Source organism: Lagenorhynchus albirostris, chromosome 12, assembly GCF_949774975.1.
Source record: "Lagenorhynchus albirostris chromosome 12, mLagAlb1.1, whole genome shotgun sequence".
Classification (NCBI taxonomy): Eukaryota; Metazoa; Chordata; class Mammalia; order Artiodactyla; family Delphinidae; genus Lagenorhynchus; species Lagenorhynchus albirostris.
In genome coordinates, this window is record NC_083106.1 from 81,607,910 (window position 1) to 81,632,694 (window position 24,785).

The 24,785-nt window shown below is 38.0% G+C and overlaps 1 protein-coding gene across 1 annotated transcript in view; it reads right to left on the minus strand.

Moving 5' to 3' along the window:
• Positions 1–24,785, minus strand: part of COL19A1 (collagen type XIX alpha 1 chain) — a 352,964-nt gene that overhangs the window by 144,790 nt on the left and 183,389 nt on the right. Inside the window, exon 14 of the mRNA XM_060167691.1 lies at positions 9,513–9,566. Coding sequence (XP_060023674.1) covers positions 9,513–9,566 — 54 coding nt within the window. The remainder of the gene's footprint in view (positions 1–9,512; positions 9,567–24,785) is intronic.

Below are 24,785 nucleotides of genomic sequence, written 5' to 3' on the forward strand. Positions count from 1 at the left end.
GGAATTACCAAGGAATAAAAATGAATGAAATTCTGCCATTTGCAGCAACATAGATGGGCCTAGAGATTATTATGCTTAGTGAAATAAGCTGGACAGAGAAAGACAAATATTGTATGTTACCACTCATATGTGGAATCTAAAAAATAAAACAAACGAATGAATATAACAAAACAGAAATAGACTCACAGGTATAGAGAACAAACTAGTGGTTACCAGTGGGGAGAGGGATGGGGGGACCACAAGATTGGGGTAGGGGATTAAGGGATACAAACTATAATGTATAAAATAATAAGCAACAAGGATATGTTGTACAGCACAGGGGAATATAGCCATATTTTGTAATAACTTAAATGGAGTACAATCTATAAAAATATCAAATCACTATATCGTACACCTGAAACTGATATAATATTGTAAATCAACTACACTTCAATAAGAAAATATACCAACATATGATTATATCATAGAAATTATACCACAGTATACTTTTCTCACTAAGTGGTTGATTTAACTCAGTGTTTTCTCAATTATGTAATATTGACCTTTTATAAGTGTTATTTTTAATAGTCTTATAGATAAACTGTGAATAACTAGATAATCCTAAATGATAAGTGAGGTTCTAGAAAGAAAGCCAAGTAAAGGCAAAGCTGGCAGCATCAGGTACTGAAATGATAGTAACAGCGCCCCAAAGTCAGGTACAGAACTCTGCATACAGGAGTCAGGTATGGAGATCTGATGATTTCTGTCCTCTGAGTCTCATGTTGCTTTTGCACATTCACGAAAGGAGTTGGGGGAAAGCAGCATAGCTCTCTGGACCTGAACACGGTACACACTTTCCCAGTTCCCCATCTAAATGGCAGATGGCGTCAAAGATGGATGGTATCTCTCCGAAACTCTCTAATCCTTAAGAAGAAATCCTCAGGGGCTTCCCTGGTGGTGCAGTGGTTGAGAGTCCGCCTGCCCGTGTAGGGGATGCGGGTTCGTGTCCCGGTCCGGGAAGATCCCACATGCCGCGGAGCGGCTGGGCCCGTGAGCCATGGCCGCTGAGCCTGCGCATCCGGAGCCTGTACTCGCAATGGGAGAGGCCACAACAGTGAGAGGCCCGCGTACCGCAAAAAAAAAAAAAAAAAAAAAAACAGAAAGAAATCCTCAGGAAATATCACAGGAAGTAAGTGGGAAAAGATGTCATCTGAATGCCAGGGAGTTTAAGACGTGCAATAAACACAAACCACTAGTTATAGGACGCAAAACCTCTAAGTTGCTCTTTACAACATGTGTGTTCACATATTTATACATGGATCCCAAGCAAAAAAGATGCTTTCCCTCCATATTTATGTTCTACATGGGACCAGGGTTAAAAGTATTATTTAAAATAACGTGTTGACTTTTTTCTCTTAGCAATACTAATCCTTGGTACAAGGATACCAGGCATTGATTTGGGGGCTGAGCAAAATTACGGATGCACTCACTATGCATTCTAAAGGGCACTGTCGGTTTCAACACATAAAGATAAGAAGACAATCTTATATTCTCCTCTCACCTTAATGTGCAACTAACCAAATTACTTCCTGAAACTGAAAGTTCATCACTATCCCTTCTTTATAAGTCTCCTCTCCCATGTTCAAGCACATGTAAAATAGTGGAATTACAACTACAGAAAATCAGAGTGGTTTCCACCAAGCCCCGAACTCACTTCATTGAAACTCTGAGGTCATTCTACAGCTCTGAAGTCAGCCCCCTCCTAAGCAAGAAGAGATGCTTGTGTCGACCACACTGCGAGGCAGTTCTGACCTGCTTTACTGGGTTTGTGTGTGTTCTATTTAAAGCTGCCACGGGTCATGGCCAGGCCGTAATGGCATAATTTCACTTGAAAAATACGTCAAGCCCCATAAAAACAATTCAGCTTAAGGAAAATTTTACTTGGATGAGTCCTGTGGTGTGCGTTGATTTCACAGAAGCAGTGATTTTGACGTCCTTTTTCCTAAGGAGATGGATATAACTCACTAATTATGAGAACATAATTGATGTTACTTGTGTTGCCTTAGGTAATGCATATAAGCCAGCTCAGAAACAAACAAGCCAAAAGAAGAACAAGTGGTTTTTCCATGAATGCCTTAGTGAACTTATACATGATCGGCACAAATTTGTTCACAAAACAAACATTAAGGTCTTAGCTACTCCACAGTGAGGACACTCATCTCTGCTTCTTCAAGGAAAACGACTTAATCTACTCGACATTTCCAAACTTGTTAATATACCTGTTTATTGTGAAACTGGATAAACATTGGGCTTCATAAAGCTTCTGGGGCATTAGAACATGAGCATGGACATCCAGATAAAGTAGGAATTCAAGTAAAAGTTAAATAAAATGGGGCTTCCCTGGTGGCGCAGTGGTTGAGAGTCCGCCTGCCGATGCAGGGGACACAGGGTCGTGCCCCGGTCTGGGAAGATCCCACATGCCACGGAGCGGCTGGACCTGTGAGCCATGGCCGCTGAGCCTGGGCGTCTGGAGCCTGTGCTCCGCAACGGGAGAGGCCACAGCAGTGAGAGGCCCGCGTACCGCAAAAAAAAAAAAAAAAAAAAAAAAAAAAGTTAAATAAAATGAGTTCAACGGAGTGGTAGTTAAAGCAGTCATTTTACTTTCAGTAGTTTTTCTTGACCAATTAGACATTCTCTTTAATCAAGTCCTAATACTCTGAGTTCACATACTTCCTTTCCCATCTGCACACAGCTTCAGATCAGCAGGTCGCAGGTGAGAATCACAACAGCTAACCCCTACCTGGTACACTCCTTTCAACAACTCTTCCAGGTACGTAGGGGTTATTAGAATCTCTGTCTTCTAAGTGAGGAAACAGAGCGGCAGAGAGGCTGAGGAACTTGCCCAGGATCACAGAGCTAAGAGGTGGTGAGGCTGGGGTTTAAACCCAGGTGATCTGAATTGCCTCCACATAATCCCCTATGTTGCTTACACACTAAGAAGCCAGCAGACACATGGTCTGCCCTGTCCTCTGTGCCTTTGCAGGACTGACCATCAGACTCCCCCCTCGTGAAGGAAATATGACTCAGTTCCTTTGCCATCAAGTCTGGGCTGGTGCGGAAGGACACACCCTGATGGGACACACGCTAAGTAGGGTGAGTTCTCCATGCTGTTTAGGACACAAGGAACCCTGACCCCAGATGCAGGGTTCAGGGTGGCTTGGAGCAAGCACTTCAAGGGAGAGTAAAAAAAGTAGAATCTGCACAAAAATGTTAAAAGGAGGAAATTAAATGGATGGCTTCCTGGAAGGAATAAAAATGAAAAAAAAAAGGACAAGCACAGGCAGAGAAGCTAAACTGACATAGCAGCACTATTTACAATAGCCAGTACATGGACACAAACTAAATATTCAACAGAGGAATGGATGAAGAAGATGTGGCACATATATACAATGGAATATTACTCAACCATTAAAAGGAATGAAATTGCGTCATTTGTAGAGACGTGGACGGACCTAGAGAGTGTCATACAGAGTGAAGTAAGTCAGAAAAAGAAAGACAAGTATTGTATTTAAAGGCATATATGTGGTATCTAGAAAAATGGTATACATGATGTTATTTGCAAAGCAGAAATAAAGACACAGACATAGAGAAAAAATGTACGGATACCAATGGGGAGGTGGGAGGAATTGGGAGATTGGGATTGACACATATACACTATTGATACTATGTATAAAACAGATAACTAATGAGAACATACTGTATAGCACAGGGAACTCTACTTAACGCACTGTGGTGACCTAAATGGGAAGGAAATCCAAAACGGAGGGGATGTATGTATACGTATAGCTGATTCATTTTGCTGTACAGTAGAAACTAACACAACATTGTAAAGCAACTGTACGCCAATAAAAATTAATTAAAATAGAAGACACGGGGTGGCTTGTAAGGCGTTTAAAACATAAAATTTCTATTCAGGATCAAAATGAGGATCCAGCAACAAAGAATGCAAGAGTGTGGTGTCATCTTGGTCCAGCCGAACAAACTTCTGGTCGGGGCAGTCACTAGCTGATTCACCAATAAATGTTCTTTCAGAGACCCAGAGGGACTTTAACAAAAGGCCCTGAGATTGTTCAGACATGCACTTTAATGTGACTATAAAGGAGAAATCCAAGGTTACATTAAAATGATACTTATTTTTTATGTTTTGGGTATTAGGAATATTAGGAAATCGTATAAGGAATCTACATCTTAGAGGGGATTTTTATAAATGCCAGTTCTTTTGAGATGTCTCATGTAAACTTCCACGAACGTGCTCAGCCGTCTGAAATATTCCACTTTTCATCAAGACACCTTCTTGGGCTCACATCCAATTCCCGTCCTTCTCTTTTTCCCCGATTCCCCACTGCTGCCTCTCCTTCCCCACAATTCACCCCCTAATTCCCTCACATCTTTTCTTGCAATTTTTGTTTCTAATGCTCTCCCATTTATTTATTCAACTAAAACTTCTCTCTCTGTTGGTACCAATTCCAGCCACCTCTCCTTTTATCCAGTATCTCTCACCCAAATTTTTTCCAAATTTTAATGCTGTTGAACTCTCCATGCATCTTGAAACGCCCTTCTGTTGACTTCCTGGCCCTGCAGTATCCTGGTCCCCCTGCTGGTCTTTCTCTGCCACCATGGGCTGGACAGCCCCTTGGTGTCCAGGCAGGTGGTCCCCATGCTGCTTTCCCTTACTGCTCCCTGACACACTCTCACCTGCAGCTCAGGGTCAATATTCAACATTAGCTGAATTTTTAAAATTGTGTTAATCTATAAAGGATGTGAGATCCCAAAATATGCCAGCCAAAAGTTTCACTTGTAGGACTTCAAAAAGATAACAAACGGAAAAAGCAATGGCATATAAGAGATTCAAATAAGGAGGTTAAGAAAAAAAAAAAAGGCCACAAATCTCAGATATATATCACCACCAAACACTGTTATGGTTAACAGCAGCTTTTCAGTACAAGAATCATACTACTACTATGTTTTATTAAATGAACACTTATCTAAAATTTAGTAGCTTACAAGACAATAAAGAGAAGAAAGTCAACTAATGAAAATTTCAAACAGAATTTTGGTGTGGTACTTGGTAAAAAATAATGTTTCTATCGTGCTTATAGAAAACTCTTCCCAAAGGGTTAAAGAGAAAAAAATTTTATATTTATCATATTTATTTAAGCCTTAATAAAATAACAGTGGTATTATTAGTAGTATTATTAACATTTTCTATAATGTTTGGTATGCTTACATGTGACAAGTATGTTTGAAACTCACCATAATTGAGAGATATTAGTAGAATACAGGCTAGTCTCTAATCATTGAGGAAAACCAATAAATCAATGATTTCTTCTACTTTCCTTAAACACATTATGCCTAGGAGTAAGGTGCATAAACTTGCACATATTTTATATTTCATTTCAATAAACTTAGCGATAGTCAATTCATTCCTGATCAGACACATGTAATCAAAATATGAGTTTTCTTGACAATGGGTCAATAGAAAAGAATTTTAAATTCCTAGATTTTTCTGTTGTTTTCTATTGCAAAGTTCAGTGAAGTGAAAAATGACAGGTCTTAGCTTTCAGTGTGTGTGTGTCTGTCTGTGTGTATGCACACACACACATGCATATGCATGTACATTTGCATGTCCAAAAGAGGTGAGTGCTGCCTAACTCTTGAGCAGAGAAGAAATGGTGGCACTAAGATGGGTCTAAATGTAAATATGTAAGAATGCTTTTTTCTTTAATCTGCTTCACTTTTAAGTAGCTGAAAAAGCAGAATAAATCCCTGAGTACATTTGGAAATAATCATTTGTAAATGTGTATAATATCAATAATACCTGATCTAAATGCTCTCCTCTATAAATATGGCATTTGTGAAAGAGCAGTAATATTGATAAACCTTGCCTTACATTATCTACAAAATTCTATTACATTCCTTAGTTTCTGACACTGTTACTTGTTGATAAATTACAATAAAAGTAATATAAAATTATCTGAATTATACATATTCATAAATGGAGTAAATTTGCATAATACAGTGGTTGAACTTTACAATTTGAATACGTTCCTCCAAAACTGTCATGAAGACTACATAAGTTTAATTTATTCTTTAACTCACCTTCTTCTGAAATGTAAGCTTCGCTAGGGTACAATTTCAATTTGAAACATTACTATTTTCAAAGAGCCTCATCTGAATATTTTTTATTTCAGCTAGTCTGACAAAGACTCTCATAATTATCTTACAAGCCAAATTAAGAAATGTGGGTTGGAAGGAGGAAGAGTCCGAATGTATTTGTAGATGACTTGTATCATGTCACATGAATATCAATGGTAGACAAGATGGCAGCTTTACTGTTGTTAGAGTTTTCAGGCCCTGTTCTGCTCAGGATTTATTAGTGATATGAATGAAGACTCAACGGGTAGGCCTATCAAAATTTAAGGTGATGTAAATCTGGGAGCTATATCACTGGCAAAAAACACAATAGAATGGTATTAGAAACTAAAATCCAGAAGATGAAATTTAACAATCACAAGGGTCAATTCCTACTCTGTGATAAAGAAAGGCAACTGCACAATCGCAGGATGGATGAAGATCTGACTGGGAAGAAGTTTTCATTAAAATAAAGGAGGAGGCACCTTGAATTGACCACATGTCAGTACAAGTCAGAAGTACAATTTCCTTGTATGCTTAAAATTCGTTAAGAGAGATGATCTCATGTTAAATGTTCTTACCACACAAAATTAAAAAAAAAAAAAACCTCTGCCACAGGGGGAAGAATCCAGACATACTGTCTAGCTTCGCCCACCTCACTCCATAATTTCCATCTCAAACCACCTAGGGTTTTTTATTGGAGTTGAAATTAAAAACCTATTTATCGTTGTACTTTACTGAGTTATTGTTGACAATTAAAATTTTATATATTTAAGGTATACAACTTGATGTGATATACTTATGCATTTTGAAAATCACCACAATCAAGCTAATTAACATATCCATCCCCTCACGGTTACTGTTTTTTGTCGTGAAAACACTTAAGATCTACCCTTTTAGCCAATTTCAAGTATGCAACACAATATTAACTACAGTCTCATTGTTGTACATTAAGTCCCCAGAACTTAGCCATCTTGTATAACTAAAAATCGTATCCCTTGACTGACATCTTCTCTTACCCCCTTCTCCCCTCAGCCTCCAGTAACCACCAGTCTACTCTGTTTCTATGGATTTTACATTCTCAGATTCCACATGCAAAGGCGTATATCATGTCTTTCTGTGTCTGGCTTCTTTCATGTAGCATAAAGTCCTCCAGGTTCCTCCATGTTATCGCAAGTGGCAAGACCTACTTCTTTATTAAGGCTGAATAATATTCCACTGTGTGTGTGTGTGTGTGTGTGTGTGTGTGTGTATGTGTGTAATCACATTTTCTTTATCCATTCATCTGTCAATAGACCTTTAGTTTGTTTCCATATCATGGGAGTACGCATATCTCTTCGAAATACTGACTTCCTCCCTTTAGATATACACCCAGAAGTGGGAGTGCTGGGTCGTAAGGTAGTTCTATTTTTACTTTTTTGGAGGAACCTCCATACTCTTTTCCACACTGGCTGTACCAGTTTACATTCCCACCAACAGTGCACGAGGGTTCCCTATTCCCCACACCCTGGCCAACACTTCTTATCTCTTGTCTTTCTGATACTAGCCATTCTAGCTGGTTTGAGGTGACAGCTCACTGTGGTTTTGATTTGCATTTCCTTGATGATTAGCTACCTTTTCATATACCTGTTGTCCATGTGTATGTCTTCTTTTGAGAAGTGTCTATTCAGGTCCTTTGCCCATTTTTAAATGGGGTTATTGGGTTTTTTTTGCTATTGAGTTGCATGAGTTCCTTATGTATTTTGGATATTAACTAGGGAGTATAATTTATCACTCAGTTACCAGGAAGGGGTAGTTACTAGAAGGAAAATGTTCCCTGGATGCTGCAGACCGAAATTAATTCAGAAACATGGTCCTAGATACAACAGACATCTTGGTCATTACTGTGAGAAAATAGAAGAAGCAGCTTGGAAATGAACTTCACATGATCATTTCATCTAGTCCTCTGCCCCCAGTGGGTGAAAACGCTTAAGGCAGCCTCAAAAACATAGATCTAGGGAAGTAATCGTCTATGTTTCCCCAAGGCTATTTAAAACATTGATCATGTGGATTAATGAACTCTTGGATAGAGAGGGGCTGGAGAGCTAAAAGGGGAAACTACAGTTGTACACACAGGTGTTGAGACTAGAACCCAAATGTGACTACTTTGTAAATAATTTTAAAATACCAGCAGAGTCCACTTTCTAGCAAAGTGTTCGAACTCAGTTTTCTCTGTGAGGGCTACAGTAGCACTTACTTCCCAGAGCTATTGTGAGAAATAAATGAAATATGAATCATTTAGCACATTGTAGGCAGCTGATAAATGTTAGCTATTATTCACAACATTTTCCCTTTTATTTTCTTAGCCATCAAAACTTATTAAGCCCTTTTATGTTCACTGAAATAGCCACTGGGAATAAAAACTGGACACAGAAATGTTCTAACTGAGAAAACTTAGACATCATCTAGTCCAGTGGGCAGAACTGGGAATAATAAATTTAAATGACTGAAAAGAGATTTGGGGTTAATAGACTGAGACAGTAAAAGAGAACATGGTATCCAAAGCCAGAAGCCCCAAATTCAAGTTCTGGCTCGACTTTTTAGTAGTTCTATGACTTCAGGCAAGTCATCTATGCTCTGTGAGTTACACAACTCTCATCCGTAAGGTAACAGAAGTTCAAAATACTACTCCTATAAGAAAGCACACATAAAATGTCTGGAGACTTCAACATGATTTGAAAACAGTTAATAACAATTAGCGACAAGAATGGGGTGCCCCCTTGCAGAAAGTGTTCATGCAGAGCTGACCAATTATCTGTCACTGCAGGGGTTCCTTTTAGGGGGAGCCACTAAGCCTAACTGCCCTGGAAGGTGATTGCTATACTCCCAGGCAAGTACAATGTATCCACATATTACATACTTTATCTCAAAGGCAGGAGAGTAACTACAAAGAGTCACTAATGTCAACAATTTAATTTGGCTAAGGAATGTAGTTAATATCCACAGTCTTTACAGGATTCATGAACAGGCTAGAACTCCACAAATAGAACCCATCAAACTTAACTCTGCAAAGATGAGCTTAACTCAAAAACCCCAAAAGAGGACCAACGTGCTCCAGATCAAATTATGGTTAATTCATTTCACCCAGATTATATTTCCACATTTGGGCTGCCAATCTGGAAAATATATAGGATTTTCTGGATTGCAAAAGCGCTGTCAAAATCTCAAATTTCGGCTTTCAGGTAGTTGATATTTTCCTCAAGCCCATCTGCTTGCTGTATTTTGATTTTATTTTTATAAGTGTTCAGAAATAAGTAACCCCTGAGTTAGTAATGCCTGCCAGTTGTTCTGTGTCTACTTACCCTCTGACCCTCTTTTCCAGGTGGACCTTGGGGGCCTTGGATCCCCAGGGAGCCCTAGGAGGAAAAACAACACCTATTAATAGATTGTTTCAAGTATACCTGCCTTTCAAAGAACGTTGTGAAAATTAATACCTATTTTATTGATTATAGACAACTTTTAAAGTGATTCGAACTCTTCCAAGCCTAGCCTAGCCTACCTAATACTACTAATGCTGAATTGTCCTTTGACTGGTTTATCTTTGGAGTTAACACCAGAAAAGAAAAGAAAGGTGATTCCTAACCACGTGTGAGGCGCAGTGTTCACCCCCAGTGGCGACTCCCATATGATTGGAACCATGTTTTATCAAACTGCCATCAATAAATGGTAACAATATTTGCAGGCAGAAAAAAATACTGCTTCATATACTTAAACTCTATAAATGCAATGGCATTTTTGGTTGAGAGTGACTCTGTGACTATCCACTGAGAGAACACCTAGTTATGACATTGGCTTCAACATTCACCTACTCCTAACATTTAATTTTTAGCATCATAGACATTATTTAATACTTTCTCATAACATTGTCAAGTGGTAGAAAAAATAACCTTTGTTTTTTTTTCAGTTATACAGGAGCCCCAGGAAATCCCAGGTGCACGAATCCGAAAGTCAATCCCCTGGTTCTCACAGACAGTTACTATTACACAGGAATTCTCACTCAGCATGAAAAGCAAAATGATGACACGGCTGATTTTAAAGTCTCTGGCATTGATTGCTAGTTGTTACCTCTCTGAAAGCTTCTTAGTCTCCCCTGCTGCTTCCTCCTTCCCTATTCAACCTTTCAGTGTGAGTGTTTAGGCCCGTTTTCTTCCTAGTCTACACTCTCCCACCATGGTCTCATATACCATGGGCTTTGGATTCTCCAGGCCAATGATGCCAAGATTTATAACTCAGTTTATCTCTGAGTTGCAGGTCCACACATCCAACTGCCTGCCTAACACGCCCACTCCGCTCTCTCACCAGCATTTGAATTTAGCACACTGACACCACATCTAGGACCCTCCCATCAAAATTGGGTCCTCTTCCAGCACCCCCCAACTCTGTAAAACCACGCACCATCCTGCTAGGGCTCCTGCCAGGAATCTATAACTCGTCCTCCATACCTGCCTCTCTCACTTCTCTTTCACATCCAGTCACCAAGTCCAATTGCTGTAGCTCCACAAGAGATTTGGATCCATTTATTATCTCCCTTCAACCTTCTGCTCCATCACCCTTCTTGCTTGATCATCTATGAGAGCCTCCTTTGTGACACTAGACATGGTGGACCCCTCCATCCTACACAGCACAGCCAAACCCGAAAACCCAGCCTGACCTCCTCTGGTTGTCCACATGAAGAGATGAATGCCTTGTTTCATCAGTCGTAGGGTGCTTTATACTTGTTCTTTAAAGTACTTATCATAAGTCTATTTAAAAGATTATTCAGGTAATGATTCACCAGGCTCTAAGGATAACAGGTAGAATCAGTGTCTTATTCAACTCTAGGTGCCTGTTAATGTCTGAGTGAAAAAAAAATCATAATGGGAAATCAATTCACTGTAAAAAAAAAGAAAAAAAAAAAAGGTTTTGGTAAGCCAGTACTGTTCAAAGGGTTTTAAAAATATGTATGGTTCAAGATGGTGGAAGAGTAAGACGTGGAGATCACCCTCCTCCCCACAGATACATCAGAAATACATCTACACGTGGAACAACTCCTACAGAACACCTACTGAACGCTGGCAGAAGACCTCAGACCTCCCCAAAGGCAAGAAACCCCCCACGTACCTGGGTAGGGACAAGAAAAAAGAAAAAACAGAGACAAAAGGGTAGGGACGGGACCTGCACCAGTGGGAGGGAGCCGTGAAGGAGGAAAGGTTTCCACACACTAAGAGTTCCTTCGTGGGCGGAGACTGTGGGTGGTGGAGGGGGAAGTTTCGGAGCCACGGAGGAGAGCGCAGCAACAGGGGTGTGGAGGGCAAAGCGGGGAGATTCCCGCACAGAGGATCGGGGCTGACCGGCACTCACCAGCCCGAGAGGCTTGTCTGCTCACCCGCCAGGGCGGCCGGGGCTGGGAGCTGAGGCTCGGGCTTTGGTCGGAGCGCAGGGAGAGGACTGGGGTTGGCAGTGTGAACACAGCCTGAAGGGGGTTAGTGCGCCACGGCTTGCGGGGAGGGGGTCCGGGAAAAGTCTGGACCTGCCGAAGAGGCAAGAGACCTTTTCTTCCCTCTTTGTTTCCCGGTGCGCGAGGAGAGGGGATTAAGAGCGCTGCTTAAAGGAGCTCCAGAGACGGGCACGAGCCGCGGCTAAAAGCGCGGACCCCAGAGACGGGCGGGAGACGCTAAGGCTGCTGCTGCCGCCACCAAGAAGCCTGTGTGCGAGCACAGGTCACTTTCCACACATCCCCTCCTGGGAGCCTGTGCAGCCCGCCACTGCCAGGGTCCTGGGATCCAGGGATAACTTCCCCGGGAGAACGCACAGGCGCCTCAGGCTGGTGCAATGTCACGCCGCCTCTGACGCCGCAGGCTCGCCCCGCACTCTGCGCCCCTCCCTCCCCGAATCAGCGGCTCTTTAACCCCGTCCTGTCTGAGCGAAAAACAGACGCCCTCCAGCGACCTACACGCAGAGGCGGGGCTGCAAATCCAAAGCTGAGCCCTGGGAGCTGTGCGAACAAAGAAGAGAAAGGGAAATCTCTCCCAGCAGCCTCAGCAACAGCGGACTAAATCTCCACAATCAACTTGATGTACCTGCATCTGTGGAATACCTGAATAGACAACAAATCATCCCAAATTGAGGAGATGGACTTTGGAAGCAAAGATATATATATTTCCCTTTTTCTCTTTTTGTGAGTGTGTATGTGTATGCTTCTGTGTGTGATTTTGTCTGTATAGCTTTGCTTTTACCATTTGTCCTAGGGTTCTGTCTGTCCTTTTTTGTTTTCTTTTCTTTTTTTAGTGCTTGTTATCATTGGTGGATTTGTTTTTTGGTTTGGTTGCACTCTTCTTTCTTTTTTTTTTAATTACTTGAAATTTTTTTTAATAATTATTTTTTATTTTAATAACTTTATTTTATTTTATCTTCTTCTTTCTCTCTTTTTTTTCTCTCTTTTATTCTAAGCTGTGTGGATGACAGGCTCTTGGTACTCCAGCCAGGTGTCAGGCCTGTGCCTCTGAGGTCAGAGAGCCAACTTCAGGACACTGGTCCACAAGAGACCTCCCAGCTCCACGTAATATCAAACAGTGAAAATCTCCCAGATATCTCCATCTCAATGCCAAGACCCTGCTCCACTCAATGACCAGCTCGCTACAGTGCTGGACACCCTAAGCCAAACAACTAACAAGACAGGAACACACCCCACCCTTTAGCAGAGAGGCTGTCTAAAATCATAATAAGGCCACAGACACCCCAAAACACACCACCAGATGTGGACCTGCCCACGAGAAAGACAAGATCCAGCTTCATCCACCAGAACACAGGCACTAGTCCCCTCCACCAGGAAGCCTACACAACCCACTGAAACAACCTTAGCCACTGGGGGCAGACACCAAAAACAATGGGAACAAGGAACCTGCAGCCTGTTGAAAAGGAGACCCCAAACACAGTAAGCTAGGGAAAAATGAGAAAACAGAGAAACACACAGCAGATGAAGAAGTAAGGTAAAAAAAAAAAAAAAAAAAGTAAGGTAAAAACCAGACCTAACAAATGAAGAGGAAATAGGCAGTCTACCTGAAAAAGAATTCAGAATAATGATAGTAAAGATGATGCAAAATCTTGGAAATAGAATGGAGAAAATACAAGAAACGTTTAACAAGGACCTAGAAGAACAAAACAGCAAACAAACAGTGATGAAAAACACAATAAATGAAATTAAAAATTCTCTAGAAGGGATCAATAGCAGAATAACTGAGGCAGAAGAATGGATAAGTGACCTGGAAGATAAAATAGTGGAAATAACTATTGCAGAGCAGAGTAAAGAAAAAAGAATGAAAAGAATTGAGGACAGTCTCAGAGACATCTGGGACAACAATAAAGGCACCAACATTCGAATGATAGGGGTCCCAGAAGAAGAGAAAAAGAAAGGGACTGAGAAAATATTTGAAGAGATTATAGTTGAAAACTTCCCTAATGTGGGAAAGGAAATGGTTAATCAAGTTCAGGAAGCACAGAGAATCCCATACAGGATAAATCCAAGGAGAAACACACCAAGACACATATTAATCAAACTATCAACAATTAAATACAAAGAACAAATATAAAAAGCAGGAAGGGAAAAACAACATACAAGGGAATCCCCATAAGGTTAACAGTTGATCTTTCAGCAGAAACTCTGCAAGCCAGAAGGGAGTGGCAGCAAATATTTAAAGTGATGAAGGGGAAAAACCTATAACCAAGATTACTCTACCCAGCAAGGATCTCATTCAGATTTGATGGAGAAATTAAAACCTTTACAGACAAGCAAAAGCTAAGAGAATTCAGCACCACCAAACCAGCTTTAAAAGAAATGCTAAAGGAACTTGTCTAGGCAGGAAACACAAGAGAAGGAAAAGACCTACAACAACAAACCCAAAACAATTAAGAAAATGGTAATAGGAACATACATATCGATAATTACCTAAAATGTAAATGGATTAAATGCTCCAACCAAAAGACATAGACTGGCTGAATGGATACAAAAACAAGACCCGTATATATGCTGTCTACAAGAGACCCACTTCAGACCTAGGGACACATACAGACTGAAAGTAAGGGGATGGGAAAAGATATTCCATGCAAATGGAAATCAAAAGAAAGCTGGAGTAGCAATTCTCATATCAGACAAAAATAGACTTTAAAACAAAGACTATTAGAAGAGACAAAGAAGGACACTACATAATGATCAAGGGATCAATCCAAGAAGAAGATATAAAAATTGTAAATATTTATGCACCCAATACAGGAGCACCTCGATATATAAGGCAAATACTAACAGCCACAAAAGGGGAAATCGACAGTAATACAATCATAGTAGGAGACTTTAACACCCTATGTTCACCAATGGACAGATCATCCAATATGAAAATAAATAAGGAAACACAAGCTTTAAATGACATTAAACAAGATGGACTTGATATTTATAGGACAGTCCATCCAAACACAACAGAATTGTCTTTCTTCTCAAGTGCTCATGGAACATTCTCCAGGATAGATCATATCTTGGGTGACAAATCAAGCCTTGGTAAATTTAAGGAAATAGAAATTGTATCAATTATCTTTTCCAATCACAACATTATGAGACTACATACCAATTACAGGAAAAAATCTGTAAAAAACACAAACACATGGAAGCTAAACAATAAACTACTTACTAACCAAGAGATCACTGAAGAAATCTAAGAGGAAATCAAAAAATACCTGGAAACAAATGACAATGAAAACACGACGACCCAAAACCTATGGGATGCAGCAAAAGCAGTTCTAAGAGGGAAGTTTATAGCAATATAATCCTACCTGAAGAAACAAGAAACATCTCAAATAAACCACCTAACCTTACCCCTAAAGCAATTAGAGAAAGAAGAACAAAAAACATCCCAAAGTTGGCAGAAGGAAAGAAATCATAAAGATCAGATCAGAAATAAATGAAAAAGAAATGAAGAAAACTATAGCAAAGATCAATAAAAATAAAAACTGGTTCTTTGAGAAGATAAACAAAATTGATAAACCATCAGCCAGACTCACCAAGAAAAAAGGGAAAAGACTCAAATCAATAGAATTAGAAATGAAAAACACTCCCAAACTCATTCTACGAGGCCACCATCACCCTGAAACCAAAAGCAGAAAAAGATGTCACAAAGAAAGAACACTACAGGCCAATATCACTTATGAACATAGATGCAAAAATCCTCCACAAAATACTAGCAAACAGAATCCCACGGCACATTAAATGGATCATACACCATGATAAACTGGGGTTTATCCCAGGAGTGCAGGGATTCTTCAATATATGCAAATCAATCAATGTGATACAGCATATTAATAAATTGAAGGATAAAAACCATATGATCATCTCAATAGATGCAGAGAAAGCTTTCGACAAAATTCAACACCCATTTATGATAAAAACCTTCCAGAAAGTAGGCATAGAGGGAACTTACCTCAACATAATAAAGGTCATATATGACAAACCCACAGCCAACATCATTCTCAATGGTGAAAAACTGAAACCATTTCCTCTAAGATCAGGAACAAGACCACTTTTATTCAACATAGTTTTGGAAGTTTTAGCCACAGCAGTCAGAGAAGAAAAAGAAATAAAAGGAATCCAAATAGGAAAAGAAGAAGTTAAGCTGTCCCTGTTTGCAGATGACATGATACTATACATAGAGAATCCTAAAGATGCTCCCAGAAAACTACTAGAGCTAATCAATGAATTTGGTAAGGTAGCAGGATACAAAATTAATGCACAGAAATCTCTGGCATTCCTATACATTAATGATGAAATATCTGAAAGTGAAATCAAGAAAACATTCCCATTTACCAATGCAACAAAAAGAATAAAATATCTAGGAATAAACCTACCTAAGGAGACAAAAGACCTGTATGCAGAAAATTATAAGACACTGATGAAAGAAATTAAAGATCATACAAATAGATGGAGATATATACTATGTTCTTGGATTGGAAGAATCAACATTGTGAAAATTACTATACTACCCAAAGCAATCTACAGATTCAATGCAATCCCTATCAAACTACCACTGGCGGCCTTCCCTGGTGGCGCAGTTGTTGAGTCTGCCTGCTGATGCAGGGGACACGGGTTCGTGTCCAGGTCCAGGAAGATCCCACATGCCACGAAGCGGCTGGGCCTGTGAGCCATGGCTGCTGAGCCTGCGCGTCCGGAGCCTGTGCTCTGCAACGGGAGAGGCCACAACAGTGAGAGGCCCATGTACCGCAAAAAAAAAAAAAAAAATTCCACTGGCATTTTTCACAGAACTAGAACAAAAAATTTCAAATTTGTATGGAAACACAAAAGACCCCAAATAGCCAAAGCAATCTTGAGAAAGAAAAATGGAGCTGGAGGAATGAGGCTCCTGGACTTCAGACTATACTACAAAGCTACAGTAATCAAGACAGTATGGTACTGGCACAAAAACAGACATATAGATCAATGGAACAGGATAGAAAGCCCAGAGATAAACCCACGCACATATGGTCACCTTATCTTTGATAAAGGAGACAAGAATATATAGTGGAGAAAATACAGCCTCTTCGATAAGTGGTGCTGGGAAAACTGGACAGCTACATGTAAAAGAATGAAATTAGAACACTACCTAACACCATACACAAAAGTAAACTCAAAATGGATTAAAGACCTAAATGTAAGGCCAGACATTATGAAACTCTTAGAGGAAAACATAGGCAGAACACTCCATGATATAAATCACAGCAAGATCCTTTTTGACCCATCTTCTAGATGAATGGAAATAAAAACAAAAATAAACAAACGGGACCTAATGAAACTTCAAAGCTTTTGCACAGCAAAGGAAACCATAAACAAGGCCAAAAGACAATCCTCAGAATGGGAGAAAATATTTGCAAACGAAGCAACTGACAAAGGATTAATCTGCAAAATTTACAAGCAGCTCATGCAGCTCAATAACAAAGAAACAAACAACCCAGTCCAAAAATGGGCAGAAGACCTAAATAGACGTTTCTCCAAAGAAGATATACAGATTGCCAACAAACACATGAAAGAATGCTCAACATAATTAATCATTAGAGAAATGCAAATCAAAACTACAATGAGATATCATCTCACACCAGTCAGAATGGCCATTATCAAAAAATCTGCAAACAATAAATGCTGGAGAGGGTGTGGAGAAAAGGGAACCCTCTTGCACTGTTGGTGGGAATGTAAATTGATACAGCCACTATGTAGAACCGTATGGAGGTTCCTTAAAAAGCTAAAAATAGAACTACCATATGACCAAGCAATCCCACTACTGGGCATATACCCTGAGAAAACCATAATTCAAAAAGAGTCATGTATCACAGTGTTCATTGCAGCTCTATTAATAGCCAGGACATGGAAGCAACCTAAGTGTCCATCGACAGATGAATGGATAAAGAAGTTGTGGCACCTATATACAGTGGAATATTACTCATCCATAAAAAGAAATGAAATTGAGTTATTTGTAGTGAGGTGGATGGAGCTAGAGTCTGTCATACAGAGTGAAGTAAGTCAGAAAGAGAAAAACAAATACCGTATGCTAACACGTATATATATGGAATCTAAAAAAAAAAAAAAAGGTCATGAAGAACCTAGGGGCAAGACGGGAATGAAGATGCAGACCTACTAGAGAATGGACTTGAGGATATGGGGAGGGGGAAGGTAAGCTGCGACAAAGTGAGTGAGTGGCATGGACTTATATACACTACCAAATGTAAAATAGATAGCTGGTGGGAAGCAGCTGCATAGCACAGGGAGATCAGCTCGGTGCTTTGTGACCACCTAGAGGGGTAGGATAGGGAGGGTGGGAGGGAAGGAGATGCAAGAGGGAAGAGATATGCGGATATATGTATATGTATACCGGATTCACTTTGTTATAAAGCAGAAATTAACACACCATTGTAAGCAATTATACTCCAATAAAGATGTTAAAATATATATGTATGGTCAACCTATTATATATTAAATGCCTTAAACGCTTTGGAATATGAGAAATCTATTCAAACATATCATTCCAGGATAAACATTCTTTTATTATCTAATTTTAGAAAATTAGGATTCTTTTTTATACTGTGACTATTTCCTTTAAAAGTCATGACTACCTTTAAACTAAAACATCAGGTGTGTTTGTGATGACCTATAATTATTTATTATGTATACATTTTTTGGTTTTTCATAGAAACTAAATTTTCATAAATGTCATAACATTAACTTCACCTTTTTATTTAGAATAAATAAAAAGGTTATAGATATACTTTAATTTTTCACTCAGATAGCTTTCCTTTGATTAAAATTGTCAGAATTTAGTGTAAATCACTATAAGTAATTTTAAAAAAGCATTAGTACAAAAAATCCTGGATGTATCACCCATCCTCAGTGTTCCCCAAATCTTTCTGAGTCTTTCTCCACAAAATATTCATAAAATATATTTATTTATTAATTTCTTTTACCTATTTTTGGAACACTTTGTTATAGGGGCATGTAGAACCTATGTTTTATGATTTACACAGGAATAAAAACCAGGGAATGAAAAAGGTGATCAGTTCTGTTTATTTTTACCAAAAACACCTGCCAAATGGTATATAACCAAGGAAATTGGCTAATTAGGCCAACTTTAGGATGGTAAATTCCTAACGTGTATAAGAAAAACAAATTTTACAATCCAAATGTACCAAATATTAATTACAAGGTAATTACAGGGAGTTGTGTCCTTTTTAATAAGATTGACAAAATCTTGGCTCCAGATTAAACTCTTTCTCTTTGCCCTTAGGAAACTATTTTCATTTCATGAATAGTCAAACTTATACATAATATTTTTGATATCCATCCAAATGTTGACAGCTCTTTCAGTGTTTTTAAACATGAGCTACTAAAACATACACACACCAAACATTCATCAAGGGAGTACAATTAATTCTGAGCCACATGTAATCAAAATTCCATTCTCTTTACTAGTTTGCGAAATTATATGGCAAAAGTGTACATAAGACAAAAATATTAAACTTGATTTGGAATGTATTTGATGGATTCAAAAAAAATTTATGAGAACCTTTTGTGTGAAAAGTCCAAAAGTAAGACATGATACACTCACACACATAAACCCACTAATATGCCTCCTGTACGGTCATGATTCTGAATAATCCTCCCCCACCCCTTACCTTTGCTAAGTCTGGGGCCCAGAAAGGAATTTGATAAAAAAGTAGGATTATTCTTAATCTCCAATGGATTATTCACTATTTGAATTATCCATGACCAGGTTTTAATCCTAGCTATATTACATTAATATTCAGAATATTTTTGATCTGACTTCATTGAATATTACTACTTGACATTTAAAAGAAAAATGATATCAATATTGTCATTAGTAAAACACAGGTCAACCAACTGTGGAAAATATTTTTTCCCAGAAATGAGAAATTAAAATTTGGGGATGATACATTATTTACAATTCTCCAGCTAACTACTCCTTGCATTTAGTAAAGTCAAACAATGGATTAACCTTCCACTTAGCATAAAAATTGTAGATATACCTAGGCTGATGCTCTTCAAATTAAACTTGGGTAGAGCCCAGCATTTGTGTCAGAACCCTTCCCATAATTACTTCCTACTCTGACCTTGTAAATGCCATATGTGTGTGCTTTACTCATCCTCTCAGTTGATTATGAGTTCTAGAGAACAAAGAATCATTTTTTTCTATCCTTTACCACACTTACAGAAGAGACTCAATAAGTACTTACAAAGTTGGATCATAAGGAACTAAATGGAGATAGAATAACACTGAGCGGTGATAGTGGTAGCAAAAGGTTTCTGGTCTACATGTAATTATATTTATTTTCAAAACTTGGCCTTGGACTTAAATACCACATTGGTGGACTTTCAATTTTGTCTGTATTTCTCATCTAAACTGATCATTCCACTCTCTGATGTCTAAGAGTAAAACTGCCTTACAGTTCATTGAAGAATTAATCATCTACTCTTATTGTAATACAGAATCAAAAAACCAGGAGAGTTTGTTCTGATTCTTGATCTGGATTTTGGTATCATGGTTGTGTTCAATTGCTCTGATTCTTGATCTATATGTTGGTAAAGTGGATATATTCAATTTGTAAAAACTCCTTTGAACTACATCTTGTGAAACATACTTTTCTGTATATATGTTATATTCCAATAAAGAAAAAAATCCTAAAGTCTGTGAAGGCTCAAATTAAAAACAATTAATCATCTACCATCTTTGACATCATCTCCATTATGGAACTTATTTAAACCTTTGACCACTATTTGATGTTTTACAGATTTATACCATTTTTCTAGTTAGAGAATCATGTTTAAGTATCTTTGTGCACATGACATCTTCGCATAATCTGTGCATTATTTTCTTCTTCAGTTTAATGTGGTGAAGAATAATACCTAATCATTTTTTTCTTCTTTTTCCATCTACTTAGGCTGCTATGAAAATAACTCTAAATTGTTTTATTCCTAAAATTTCACAACCATGAAGATTTATTCCTTTTCTGAAAGAGAAGCTTAAGAATGTATTTAGGATATTCACAATGTAAACATCTTCATACGTCTATACAAGCATTCATTTTTTAAAAAGAATTCTGGACATTAAAAACGTTGACAAGGAAAGGAATTCCTAAGGCTGTTACCCCTTTTAGCTAGGATAAAAATATGCAAAAAATAGTCCCAGCCAGCTAAACCATTTTAAGTCCCAGTGGATCGCTATTACAGTGTGTTACACTGCACATAGCTCTCTCTGGACAATCTGCTGATTGTTTAAGACAGGCGAGAGTTTATCATCATGGAAGCCCATGTAAATATTTAACTGAGAAATTACTTAGAATTAACTGGTTCAGAGCAAAGTTTTGAAGTGTCTAACAAATACAGCAGATGTTTAGTAGAGTTAATAGGGTAGATTAATTGCATTTGAACACATTTTCATTTGTGAAATGAAGGCAAGACATATTCATAACTTCTCAGTCAAAGAAAGAAGCTGAAGTAAAAGACGGAAGTTTCATTTTAAAGTATCCTTTGTACTCCCTTGCCAGGAATGTTGCAGAACATATGATCCCTAAAACCCACTTCAGCAAAAATGTTATGCAAGTAAGTGTATTTTAAGTGTTATGATTATTGGTTTAGAATATGCTTCATAGATTTGAAACATAAGATTAAGCAGAATCTGCATAAATTCTTAGAATTCCACTAGGGCGTTTTCTGTGTTTCAAATAGCATGTAGAAAATTAAGACGGAAAACAGAGTTTATCTGTCTTTATAGAAAATTTCATGCCTTTAACATGAGAACAATTCGAACAAATCTTATAAGTTGGAGGTATCAGAACAAAAAACAAATAAATAAAAAATATAATAGACATATAGTTCAGTCATGGGAAGCGATTTTCATGTTAGTTCTGAGAAGCGGCATTTAAGAATATTTATGATGATAAATTAAAGGAGTGACCAGTTTTATGCTATTTCACAGAATTGTCAGGATGCAAGAAATAATTTCCCTTAGGGAGTGTAAGTATTTGGAAAATAAATTCTATGTTATACATAAAAAGCCTATCATTTTATCATAAGCAGTTGTCATCACACACTAAGAAATAGATGTTTTTGAAATAAAAAACAATAGAATCTCTTCTATACACTAAAAAAGCCCTTGCAAACCTTTGCAGTAACACTGACAAGAGAAGGATAAGAAGAGCTGTCACCAGAAAGAAAAGTCTATGAAATATTTGTGTGGACAGGAATGTTTCAATCATTCTCAGTTACAGTAAACAAGTTCCATAATTGGATGGACAATTTTATCTTACTTTCAACAATTTAAAAAATAGAGGTCATTCGTAGTGCTTTCAAAACTTAACAATTTCATTCAAAATCTCTGGAAGTATTTTAGAAATGAGACATAATGAATTATGATTGTTCTTTGTGGTTGCAGGGACAAATTTTAATACTAATCTTTTTCTGTGTTTTCTGAACTCAGAAATCACATTTCTTTTTATTATATAGATTCTGAAATAGCACGTTCTCAGTCACCATTGATTTAACCAATAAAACTAGAAATATTATAAATTAAATAACAGAACACAGTCTGTGACTCTAGAATGCTGTGGGACATCCGTAAGTCCCACAGAGTTTCCCCTAACAATGACCTTTCTCCTATTATGAGGCATTCCACTTCACAAATTATATATATATCCTCAGTTTCGTTCCCCTTTGCATCTTATCTAGCAAAATGGACTGCTTTCAGTAGGTGTTGAATGGACGAATGGCTGCTAAGATTCTGATTCTTTACACTTCTCCTAGTACTTCTGCTGTAGTGAGGATATTAATTGCCATAGCTACAGAAATTCCAGTTTAGAAACCTATATTCTTCATATACAAATCCCACTTGATACCAAAATAATCCAAGTTATTTAAAATTCTTACGTGGTAGTACTGCAGAATAGATGCTACACTTCTATCTGGAGGAGTTTGCCCTTCATCAGAAGAAGAAATATAAGCTCTGTCTTTAATTTATCTCACACTGATGAGGATTAAATACTTACTTTTTAAAAAAACAACATGAACTGCAGTGATTAAAGTATCTATGTAAACCATTAATTACAAAGAAATAGATCCAATCAAATTATTTAAAATGCTTATATCACCTAAAATAATGTAGTTTCCTATTTGGCAATTATTCTTGACTCACTTTCATTTATTTGTCGTAAGTAATTTCATATTTGTAATTATTATTGACTATGAAAGTCTTTACGTAGATTTGCTTTATATCGGCCCTAACTTAATAAATGAAATAGTTTGATTTCAGTTAACTCAAAGCTCTGTTGACAAGTAAAAAATCTTTGGGCCACGGTCTGTCAAATCCATTTGTATCATCTGTCTTAATGACTTATGTGAGGGAGAATATGATTGTTTCAGTTTTAATGATTAGTCTGATCATCATAACAATCTGTATTTTGGATTGGCTTTGCCATAAGTCAGTGGAACATGGTTCCACTGCAGAAAGATGGATAATCTATACATAGGTTGTCTTTATACCTCTTCCATTGTCTTCTGAAGAATGGACAACCTGATAGAGATGTAATTCCAAATGTAACAGCATTAATAATGTTTGTATTTCGGCTATGCAACATAAATAACCAGACTGAAGGAAACAAGCTAGTAAACTTAGGAATAAAATGTAAATCAGAACAGAGATATTCACACACCACATGAGAGACCTAGATATTTAATCAGATAACTGAAGATGGTTTATACAATATCAGGTTAAGTGAGTGGCAATTGAGTAAGGTGGTGAAAACCAAACTTCCAAGGGGGGGGGGAATGCTCCATATGGTAATAAAGAACTTTAAAAAAATATTTAAAATATATATTGAAGACTTTTCACTTTTTAACCTCTTTCTACCTGTCAGAGGTATCCATTTTCCTCAGGAAGATTAAGATAATAATAGCAAAAGTGTAAAGACAATGGAAGAGTAAACACAGACACAGACAGGGGGCTGGAAATTAGGCTCTGTTAACAGAAGAGTGTTTTTAAACGCCAAACACCTTATCACCGTATATCGGGAGATGTTCCTATAGATCATAAAGTTTAACTATGAATCACATGGCACAGAGGAAGGAGCAAATGCAAGGGTAATTCTAACCCAACCGGAAAGAGAATGGAAAAAATGTAGCTTCCCTCTGTTTCCCTGAATGAAGAATTTCGGAAGAAGAATGGTGAATTAATCAGATACTAGAATCCTTGCCTTCTCTAGAGTTCATAAGGCATTAGATTTCTCAGGAGCAACACTGATATCAGCTAAAAGACAATGTTGCAAAACCATTATAATTCTGATGGAAAGAGTTTTGAACCTAGAATTCTATACCAAGACAAGCTACCAATCAAGTGTGAGAGTAGAATAGAAACATTTTTATATTTATTTATTTATTTATTTTTTGGTGGAAAGGAACCCTTGCTTTATTTTGGATGCTGGCAACCAGAGATGGAGGTGGAGGCGGTGGATGCCTGTCCAAAGGGCAACTCCCTGCCCCTGTCCCACTCCTGTGACAATCCAGGGATAAGAGCTTTTTATAGGTGAAGGGAGAGGGCTACATGCAGTACAGCACAGTCAGCTCTGACAGTCACCCTGAAATTGGTCATCAGCGGTCTGACTAGTGTCATCCTGATTGTTATAAGTACAATTAATCTTCAGTTCCAGGATTGGTTGGTTTCCATTTCTTTTTTTTTTTTTTTGAATTTTATTTAATTTTTATACAGCAGGTTCTTATTAGTTATCTATTTTATACGTATTAGTGTATACATGTCAATCCCAATCTCCCAGTTCATCCCAACACCAACAGCCCCCTCCCTGCCACTTTCCCCCCTTGGTGTCCATACATTTGTTCTCTACATCTGTGTCTCTATTTCTGCCCTGCAAACTGGTTCATCTGTACCATTTTTCTAGGTTCCACATACATGTGTTAATATGCGATATTTGCTTTTCTCTTTCTTACTTCACTCGATTACAGTCTCTAGATCCAACCACGTCTCTACAAATGATCCAATTCCATTCCT